This window comes from Chinchilla lanigera, unplaced genomic scaffold (assembly GCF_000276665.1).
Source record: "Chinchilla lanigera isolate Chin_1 unplaced genomic scaffold, ChiLan1.0 scaffold00004, whole genome shotgun sequence".
Classification (NCBI taxonomy): Eukaryota; Metazoa; Chordata; class Mammalia; order Rodentia; family Chinchillidae; genus Chinchilla; species Chinchilla lanigera.
In genome coordinates, this window is record NW_004955405.1 from 16,186,302 (window position 1) to 16,196,993 (window position 10,692).

Sequence of the window (10,692 nt, forward strand, 5' to 3'; positions counted from 1 at the left end):
TAGAAATGATTTTATACTTAGATATTTTCCTTCCACAAAAGCACGTACTGGTTGTTTGTGAGGATGACCTTCCCCCTCCCTAAAGACATCCTGGGAATTTTCAGAAGTGTAGACACCCTCCCGCCCTACCTAAAATTCACGCGAACAAACACAATTACTGAAAATCTGGGAAGAAAAAAACATACCGACAAAAACATTAATTCTTCATGAAAAGCAACAAGGCAAAAGAAAATTGCTAAGCCAGGAGGCTGTTGGGCAAATCTGTTAGAATACCGTACGGGGTCTCTCCAGGTCAGTTAATTTTGGCGCAAAGAACTGGGAGGAATTCGGCTTCGAGGGGGTTTGAGTCAGGGGGGCAGGAAACCTGATCGCTAGAGCAAACGCACTCAGCGCTCGCAACAGGTCCTTCGCAGGCCTCCAGGCAGACCTCGAAGTTAAACGCTTCCCGTGGGACCCCCAGGTCGCCGGCGAGGGCGAGGGCTGGGGAAGGGACGGCTGCAGCGGCACAGTGCGCGCGCGCCAGGTCCCACCGCAGACGCCCCGGTCCGGCGCCGGCCGGAGAGGGTGGCAGGCTGGCAGCCGGGCGGCGGGGTCCCCGCGCCCCGATTCCCGCCTCCCGCCAGCCCGGGCCGCACGCTTACTCACTCCGCTCTGCCTCTGCCGGACCTCCGCGGCCCCACGCCGCTGCGGGCAGAGGATGCAGGTATCAGCAACCGGCCGGCGACATCGGGAAGGCCAGGCGAGGCGCGCAGACCCGCGGTTCCGAGTGCCCAGCGCTGGCGGGGACCCGCGGTGACCCGGCAGCGCCAGCGTTCCTACCCGCCCAGCGCGACTCCAGGCTGGATCGCGGTCCCCGCTAAAACACCTCCTCTGGCGCCTTGAGACCGAATTTGAGCATCCTCCAATCAGCGGCGGCAGGCGCGAAGGCTCCGGCCAATCGCGCGGCGGCACGGCCCGGGACCCCGCCCCTCGCGGGCTTGGCGCTCCGAGCCGCGCGTTTCTGCGGCCCCCGCCCAATTGTTGCCGCCGCGCCCCCTCCCCCTTCCGGGTACCTGGAAACCTCGCGCCTGGAGCGAGTCCTGCAGCGGGCGCGGGCGCGGGCCGGCGTCGCGGGCGGCGGGAGCCGGGCTCTTTTGTTATGCAGAGAAGACCGCCGGGGTCCCGAGACCGCGGGCCCCGCCCGGGAGGGAAGCAGATGGAGTGTGGACAAACGATCCGCGCACGCGGGCCGCCCCCGCCCCCTGCCCCGCGCGCGGAGAGGCGCTGCCCGGACTTGCAGGCGACGCCGCCCGGTGCGCCGGGCAGGCCTGGAGCCCAGCGAGGCTCCCTGAGCTTTTCACAAGTCCGGAGCTGGAAAAGGTTCTCGGTGATGGCCGTAGACAATGAACGCGAGGGAAGCCTTATGAGATTACTTATGATAAGGACTTGCTTTCTGGGGAACGGTCAAGAGCGTTTCCTCAACACTGCTGATTTGGGTTAAATGTTTCACTTCCTCCTGTTTCTTAGTTAAAATATGAATGTGGGTAAAGGCAGCTGGGGTTTTTTCCCTTTAATTTTTTTTTCTTTTTCTTTTAGTAGTACCTGTTTGCAGTGCACAATGATTACATTTATCGCGGGGAGTTGGTACATGTACGGAACACCTTAATGCTTGTTTTGTCCCTTCCCCCACACCCTTCCATCTCTTGTCCCCCTTTCCATTTGAAAAAGATTTCACTATGTTATTCTGCTCTTTATTTATATTTTGGGTTTCCCATATAAGAGAAACTGTGCCATATTTAAACTTGTGTGTCTAACTTATTTCACTTAACATTATAGTCTTGAGGTACATCCACTTACCTACAAATGCCTCAAGCTTATCCTTCTTTGTGGCAGAGTAGTACTCCATTGTGTATAAATACCACGGGCATGTAGGTGTTTCCAAGATTTAGCCGTTATGAGTTGGGCTGGTATAAACATGGCCGGCATGTGTCGCTGTAATATGATGCCTTTAACACTTTCAGGGAAGGTACTCAGAAGGTACCCATTTTTAACCACCCAGTGTTACAGGACATTTATTGAAATTGGTGAGCCAACATTGGCGTATATTATTCTGAACTGAGGTCATTATTTCACTCACATTGCCTTTTTATCCAGCGGCTTTCCTTCCAGGATAGCGTACTTTTAGTCTTCGTGTTTCCTTAGGCTTGTGAGCTATGAAAACTGCTCATACTTGGCTCATTTTTGATGACTGCTAGCCACAGTTTCCAGAAGTACTGCTCAACTATTTGGTAGGGTACTGGAATTTTGTTTTCTTTTCTTTTTTTTTAGTACAAGGAATCGAACTCAGGACCTTGTGCTTGCCAGGCTGGCACTGTGCCTCTGAGCTATATCCCTGACCTCAACTGGAATTTTCAATCATCCTTTTTCAAAGCATGTCTTCGGACAGTCACTTGTAAACTGTATACCTTACAGCACGGCCACCTGTCATTCTTTCTCCTTTCTGTACCAAGCTCTGCTCCTCACCTGTGTATAAAGAACTATCGGCAGATATCCAGTGAACCATTGGCTTGTTTGAACCACCGGCTCAATGAAGTCCTTCCCTTTTTTACTCTGTTTAGATTATTCATAAACACAGCCTAAAAGTCATCACTGGGCCATACACTGACGACATGAAACCATCCAAAATATTGAACATAAAGAAAAGTAGCAATAGTAGTACAAAGTTGATATTGTATAATAGAAATAACGCTTGCGAACTGAAATCCACCTTGTAGGTAGAGCTATAAAGATTAAAACTGCAATTCATTAAAGTCAGCTCTTATTGGAAAGCAGAAAATTTCGATGAGGAAATGCTTTTTCCAGCTGGTTTAATTTTCTGTGGCTTCTGAAACTAACAATCACAAGCTGGTGCCTTATGAGAGCAGAAATTTATTCTCTCACAGTTCAGGAGGCTGAAGTTAAAAAAAAAAAACAAAAAAAAAACCGCAGGTGTTGACGTGGCCGCATCCCCTCTGGGGAGCTCGGGCAGAATCTGTCCTTTGCCTAAATAGCTTCTGGTGGCTGTCAGCAGTTTTTGTCCTGTGAGTGTCTCACTCCAGTCTCTTCCTCTGTGGTCACATTACCTCCTCTTTTGTCTTTAAGTGTCCCTGTGGGTCTCTTATAAGGACACTGACTGCATTTAGGTCCCACTTAGGAAGTTCAGGATGATCCTATCTCAAGGTCTCTAATGATGCCTGCAAGACACTTTCCCCAAATAAGGTAATGTTAATGGAGTCCGTAATTTATCGGTACCTTTTTGGAGACCTGTAGACCAATCCTCAAATTATTAAAGTGCATTCATTTTTCTCCTATTTCAAAACACTTGGCAGTTGTTTCCTTGAGGTTAGGCGGTTTTATGTTACAGACTTTCCAGGCATTTTCCTAGTAAAAGTACTTTTCCTATTTCAACTCAAACAGCCTGTATCCATTTAAATAAAAAAAAGTAAATATGTAGCTCCAGACACTTGTAATTTTATTGTAAGTTGAAGTGACCTTAGATTTGGAGGAACACTGGAAAGGAAGTGATGGACAAATCCAGAGATATCATTTCAAAATATTTATTAAATTGATGCTTTTGAGTCCTAGAACTCATAAGCAGTCTGTTAATCTCTCAGTTATTCAGTGACCACTGATGCTGGGTGGGAAGCGGGCTGGGGAACGCCCTGTGTGTGGCTTTTCCACATAGCTGATCTTCCTTATGCAGATCTGACTGCAGGCAGTCAGATCTCTTCTCTAGTGGCGCAAAGTATCATAAATGACTGTCTCAGCTGGCAGAACAGCCGTCCTTTTGTGACATAGCCTAGGAACTAAGATAGCATCAACTCTGTACTACTGTTTTGGATGAAGTAGCCACCCATGTTCAGGGGGAGATGCCACATGCTCCACCTCTCAAAAGGGAAGTGTCAAAGGACCATGTTTTAAAACAACTAGGTAAGGTTTCATGCCAGTTGAATTATTATCCTTCCTCAATGATGTCTGCCTGAAAAGGTCACTGACTTCGGAATAGTATAGTGTTACCTACATGGCAACAATCCCCAGGGTTATATATCGTGATCAGCTTGTGGTTCTCGACCTTGTCTAGTGTTTTAGCATCACCTGGGAAGATATTTAAAAACTCCAATACTTGAACCCCACATCCAGATATTTCTTTTTTTATGGTCTGGGATTTGACTTGGGTGATACATATTTTTAAATGCTTAGTGTCTTGTTTCTCAACACCGTGCTAGTGATATGCTTCCTTATTGATTTTGTTGGATGCTTCTAATTCAGCGGTTCTAGCAATGGATCCTCAGGTCCTGTCACTCAGAAGAGGAAAAGGGGGGCGGGTGTGCTACCCTCTGGAGGAGGTGCAGAGATTTAGAAGGGCTGGGTCTGGCTGGCTTATGGCGATGTCACTGGTTTTGGAAGGAGTGGAAGACATAAATGAGAGATCTGATGGGTGAGGTGGGGATAGAAGAGTGAGTGATAAGGTCTGTGAGCAGGAGCATAATCATAGAACTGTCTGTGTGTAAACAATGTACTCTACTCCGTCTCAAACCTGTAAAAAGTATTTTACCCCTTTGGCGTTCCAAATCCCAAGATTTACAGAAACGAGAGATTAATCACACTTTCCAGGAAGCATACAAAGTGTAGAAGAATTCGTGTCAGTTTTTAGGACAAGGCAGTGCCCCTTCTATTTTAAAAAAGCAGGGGAAATAAACTGGTCTTGGTGTGGCATCTGTGTTCAAAAGTACAGTCAGAAAAGGTTAACTGGGAACTGATTCTGTACCCCGCAGGGAACAGGGACCTTAGCTTCACATCATGGCGATTCTCGAGCTTCCGTGTAACTTGTAGTAGTCTTGTGTTGTTGTCGTCTTCCTCCTTCTCCTCTGTCTTTCCTCCCCTTCCCCTCCCTCTTTCCTGCTCTTTGTCCCTTCTCCTCTCCCGCTTCTCTTTCTCCTACTTCTCTGTAGAGATAGGGTCTCACGAAGTTACCCAGGCTGACCTTGAGCTTGTCACCTACCTGCCTCAACCTCCTGGGTTGCTATGATTACAACTGTGTACCGCTGTGCCCAGGTAACTAACAGTTCTTAATCCGAGGGCTGCTATTTTAAAAGACCTTTGTCTTCATTCATTGATCTAAGAATGTGACATTTGCTTCTCTAACTGCTAGCAAGTTTAGAGAAGGCAGAACATTTATTTTTGGCTGGCTAACAACAATGTGAAGGGAATGAGTCCGTGATTATTAGTTCCTGCCCATGACCTTAGCAACAATAGAAAGAAAAATAATACCAAAGGGCAGTTAGGGCTCCTAGGTCAAATGACATCCAGATGTCCAGCTGTTCAAAGGGAGGTACTTTAGCTGTGAATGTATGCACCATAAGGAGCAGAGAAATTCATTCTTCTACAGACCCATGTCACTGTGGAGCAAGGTTATACATATTTTTAATAGCCATGTGATTTGCATTTTCACTAAATGAAAAGATATTGCATTTGGTGTGCATGTGTGTATATCTGCACATGCTTAAAGCGGGGATGGGGAGGGGACTATGCTGAATCAAACATTTTAGATCACAACAGATGGGATAAATTTTGAGATGGATGTTTCTGGGACTAGTATGGGAATGGAGACTGTATAAAGGGGCATCCAAAACTTTTGTTTTGTTTTTGTTTTGTTGTGTTTGTTTTTGGAGAGAAGGTCTCCCTATGTAGTTCAGGCTGGCCTTGAACTCGCTACAGAGCCCAGGCTGGCCTTAAACTTCCGACAATCCTCCTGCCTCAGCCTCCTGAGTGCTGGGATTACCAGAGTGCACCACCATACCTGGCTGTGTGGTGCAACATTTATCTGCAGTCTTCAGCATGATTGGCTAGAGCTCCGTGGTGGGTGGGATGATAAAATTGGGACTGACCGCTGCCCTGAGACCAAGATTCTGGAGAAAATGAGCAATACGTGCTTTCCTGAATCTCTAGCATCTTATCGAGAAATGAAGGATTTAATTTTGAGGAGTAGAGAAACATAGATTCTAAATCAAGTTTGGTCATGAACTTCCTGGGTGATCAGGAACGGAAAGAAATAGCCTACTAAGCCTCAGTTTTCCCCGTAAGTGGTGGGTTGAGTGAGAAGACCTGAAAAACCTGCTCTTCTACATACTTACTGGACACCTAGTACATTCTCTTAAAGCTGTTTGCCATGCGGTCCTGATTGTACTATTACTTGTGTGGTTGATGAGACCGTTACTGGAACCGCATTTTAACTTCTGTATTTGGTGTCACTGAGCAAATGTATGTACCTGCGTATTAATAATGAAAATGTGAAAAAACATCAGGCCAAAGACTCTCCTTTGTGATCTTCATTCTTCTCAGTTTAGAATTAAATGGCTTCCTGTAACTTCTTGTACTCATCAAGTAGCACTATTCTGATAGCATTTATTGTAACACTTCGTAGGACAAATGAAAATATTTCCATTGCGCAGTATAGAGAGAGTTTGAGAAGAAGAGTAGTAAGGAGAGTTTGGGCTGAGTGGCTTAGGGATGCCAAATTTAAGTTCAAATACTACAAATATTGTCTTTTCTTACCAAGGAGTCACCTCATACATAGGGCTTTCTGGCCATGGAAAAAACGAGAAGTGGGTATTGAGCCTCAGTGGAGATGCCATAATCTAGGAGTCTCCCATTATTGTGAGAGAGAAGTTTTATTATATAAAGGTTAAGGTGTTGTCTACATTAAGTCTTTGTTAAAATGCATGTTGTTCCTGGAAAGAGTAATCATTTGGCCAACATGACCCATGTAGCATGTTAAGACATGTTTCCTCAGACCATGGACAGAAGGGGCATGGGATGGAGTTACTTTTAAAGTACACAATAATTATTTTCTCTGTAATACCTTAAATAGAGTAGAGATGGTCCTCAGTGCTCAGTAGGGTTACATCCTGGTAAACACATCATCAATTGAAAATATTGTAATTGAAAATGCATTTAATAACCTAATTTTCTGAACATAGCTTAAACTATGCTTACCTTAAATAAGCTTACCACTTGTATTAGCTTACAGCTGGGCAAAGTCATCTACCACAAAGCCTATTTTATGGTAAGTCGATGAATATCTCCTGTAATTAATTGAATACCTCTAGTCAAAAAAGCACTGGACACAGTAAATACACTGTACGGAGTATCACTTGTTCCGTGGTCACATGGTCGACTGGGTGCTGCGGTTCTTTGCTGCTGGGCATCTAATTAGAGTATTGTACTGTCTATCACCAGCCAGGAAAAGATCAAATTCCATATTTAGAGTATAACGTCCACGGAATGCGTAGCACTTTTGTACCATTGGAAAGTCTTAAAACCTACGTTGAACTATCATCATAATAGTTGGGTGCTGTCTGTACTGGAATTTCTAGCCATGTGCAAAGACTCACCTTCCACCCTTCCTTTGGAGTGAACTGTTAGTCTCCAGTCGCACATGCTAATGCTCTCTTCCTGCCTCCTCTGACACCTGTGGACTCCGCTGCTCGTGTGGTTTCGTTCTCCTCCCACTGACAATGCGTGTTCATGCAGCGCCTCCCTCTTGCCGGCAAAGCTGTCATCACTTAGGTCAGGGACATCCTGTGAGGCCCTGTGCCCTCCCCTGGGTGTTCTGGCTGCTGCTGCTGCTGCTGCTATCCAGTGATGCCAGGCTTAGATCTTTGCTTTGCTGCTTCTAGGCAGTGTCGCTGGTGCTACCAGTTGTGGAAGGCCTTGCTGCTGGCAGCTGGGAGATGGCATTGGCCACTTCCTCCCTCCTCCCAATCCAAAGCCAAGTTGCATCCTGCCAAGTGCCTCTCTAGGAGCTAATATTTGTTGCTTTGATTCCTTCTTGCCCTTTACACCTACGTGTATTTAGTAAACTGCTCCAATAGCGTTGTGTGTCTAATTCTTTATTATAGATATTCAACATGTTTAAAATGAAGAGTTCAGCTTTTTTCTGATGAAGTTAAATTCTGCCTAGCTTCTTTGACCTGAGGAGTATTTCTTATTGTTAATACCCAGTTTTATTGGATTTCTCATTGTTTGATAATGTTCCCTGGTGATCACTTCTGCTATTTTCTTAAGCTTTCTGAAATTTGCTGTAGGAATTTGTTATTCCATTTTTCCAGTTGCTTTACTTTTCTAGTGGTTATTAAACATTTTATTGATGCTTGCAGTTACAATGACAATGCTAAGGTACCCTTTTAGTTTAAATTTTTTCTTTTTTAAAAAGCTTCCTGTAATTTTGTGATTTTAAAAAATAAGTCCAAATTTCAAAAAAATGATTCCACCTTATTGTCAGTATAAATCAAACAAATTGCTAGTTGAAGAACAATATAGTTATGTGAATAATTTTACTCTTTCTAGTGAGCTTTTTAAAGAAGTAAAATAGTACAAATTCACCTGATGCATAACCAAGAACATTTCACAAACAGAGGAAACCAGACAGTTTTGTCAATCTGAGATAACATATCGTAATAATAGGACTAAAATTTTAAAAATAAAAACAAGACACAATATTTTCACAAGAATAAAAAAATAATTAGGCTTTGACCGTTGTCTAATGGTTCTTTCATGAAATATGCAATTAGTAAAAGGGGAACTTTTGTATAGGCTGCAAGGCTGATAAGAGATAAGCTCTCTTGGTTTGCACATGGCTGTGCAAAAACATTTTGAGGTTTTCCTGTTTAAAGAGGTAGGTAGTTTGATGGTTAATTTTATGTATCAACTTGTCCCTGCTACAATGCCCAGATATTTAATCAGGCATTTTTCTGGATGTTTCTGTGAAAGTGCTTTAAGTGAAATTTACATTTTAAATTAAGTGCTGTATAAAGTAGGTCACTTTCACAATGTAGATGAGCCTCATCTAATCAGTTGAGGACATGACTAGAATAAAAGGTTGGCCGCTTCTGAGGAAAAGGGAATTCTGCCAGCTGACAGCCTCAGATTTCATCTGCAACATCAGCTTCCCTTGGCTTTACAGCAAGTTGATTTCAGAATCCAATTGCCCCTATTTCCTGAGCTGTAAGTCTCCCAGCTGCTCTCAGTAGATTTTATACTTGTTAAACCTTCACAGCCACATGTGAGCCCATTTCTGGAAATCAATTTGTTTCTATATACACATTCTGTTTGATATTCTCTGGAGATCCCTGATTAACAGATAACCTAATTTTTTTTTTTTTTTTTTTTTTTAGGTATGGGGAACACTCATAGATGGGTCTTTGAAAGACTTCAAAACAGTCTTGTTTCAGGCCACTGGCGATCTCACTGGAACTGAAGATGCACACATATTAATACCATTAAACTTCAATGAATAGTATTTGGGCTGGGCAACTCAGAGAGCATTCATAAATCTTTAGTCAGTTTCATTTACTTTTTACACATTAATTATTAATTAATGTAGTGAAACAATAATGCTGTTATGCACTGACCCTTTTCACTACAGAGGATACCAAGCACTTTATAAGCCATGGGCAGGTTTGTTTACAACATACAGTAGGGAGAAAATACAGTTGGCAAAGCATGCATTACTTTCCTTGCACCCTCTTAAGAGAAAAACCAGAAGGCTTTGGTCCACAATGGATTCAAGGGCAGTGGTGATTGTAATCATTGAGGCTGCAGCAAGAAACTAATACAAAGGGAAAGGCCAGCCCTTTCTGCCACAGGCTGCCCTCTGGCCACCAAATATCTGTGTGGTCCTTGCCTGAAGGAGAAAACCCAGAATTCCAATCAGGTACCACAGTTAGGACAAAGTCTAGGAACTCTGGATAATATAGCTCCTTTGGTTCAGAGATCTTTGAATTTTGAATTAAAAGATAAATTGGCTGCCCACCTCCCCATATACCACTAACCTCATATCATCTAAAATATAGACCAAGAACATGGTTTCTTTTGAGGAATATCTATACCAGTGGTGGTGAACCTATGGCAGGCATGTCACAGCCCACTATTTCTATCATTAAAAGCTCTAAAAGATTTGCCATCATTAATCCATACACATATTTACCATTGTTCAAGTGAGTTACTTGTTTTCACGCTGTCGAGTTGTTTGAGTGTGTCTTGGTTACTCTTCTCATTGCTGAGACAAAATACCCAACACCCAAAGTTAAAAGAAGGAAGGTTTATTTTGGCTCACAGTTTGTAGAGGTTTCAGTTCATATTTGGCTAACTCCAAGGCAGGGTGGCATGGCAGAGGTGCATCACAGAAGAGAAACAGTTCATTGCAGGCAGAAGGCAGGAAGGCAGCAAAGTAGAGAAGTAGCAAAGCAGCAACAGCAGCCCCCTCTCTGTCCCTTATATTCTACCAAGGCTACACATCCTTAGGGTGGGAGCCGCTTACAAAGACTTCCCATTGCCCATACACAGAACTACTCCAAATTAATCAGTGGACTGATTTAGTGATCACACACATTTAACCCAGGGTCACACACTCAAGATCCAGCCACCTCTGAAAAGCTCCATGTATAACCACACGAGGCTTTGTGGGGACATCTACACACAAGTTATAACAGAGTGAGTTCTGCTATGATTTGAAAGTGTTTCTTTAATCCCCATCTATCAAAAGCATGGTTTCCAGCCTTTGCTGTGATTTGTAGGTGGCACTTAGCTGGAGGAAGTTGGTCACTGGGGGCATCCCTTGAAGGGGATACTGGGATACCAAAGCCTTCTGTCTTATCCCAGGAGGTGAATGGT

The 10,692-nt window shown here is 44.0% G+C and overlaps 2 protein-coding genes across 4 annotated transcripts in view; one reads left to right on the plus strand and one right to left on the minus strand.

Annotated features, from left to right (window-relative positions):
* The window catches only part of E2f7 (E2F transcription factor 7), a 38,633-nt gene extending 37,662 nt beyond the window's left edge, over window positions 1-971 (minus strand). The window contains exon 1 of one of the 3 annotated variants that reach the window (XM_005374351.2): window positions 646-971. The gene's annotated coding sequence lies outside the window, so the exon portion shown is untranslated. Of the gene's footprint in view, window positions 1-641 lie in introns of all 3 variants that reach the window. The other 2 variants (XM_013517776.1, XM_005374349.1) reach the window with 2 other exon arrangements.
* Window positions 64-9,317, plus strand: LOC102022458 (translation initiation factor IF-2-like). Its single transcript, XM_005374686.1, has 4 exons — window positions 64-108; window positions 461-792; window positions 910-1,393; window positions 9,195-9,317. Exons 1-4 carry the CDS (start codon window positions 64-66, stop codon window positions 9,315-9,317), a joined length of 984 nt encoding a protein of 327 aa, XP_005374743.1.
* The last annotated feature ends 1,375 nt before the right edge of the window (window positions 9,318-10,692 follow it).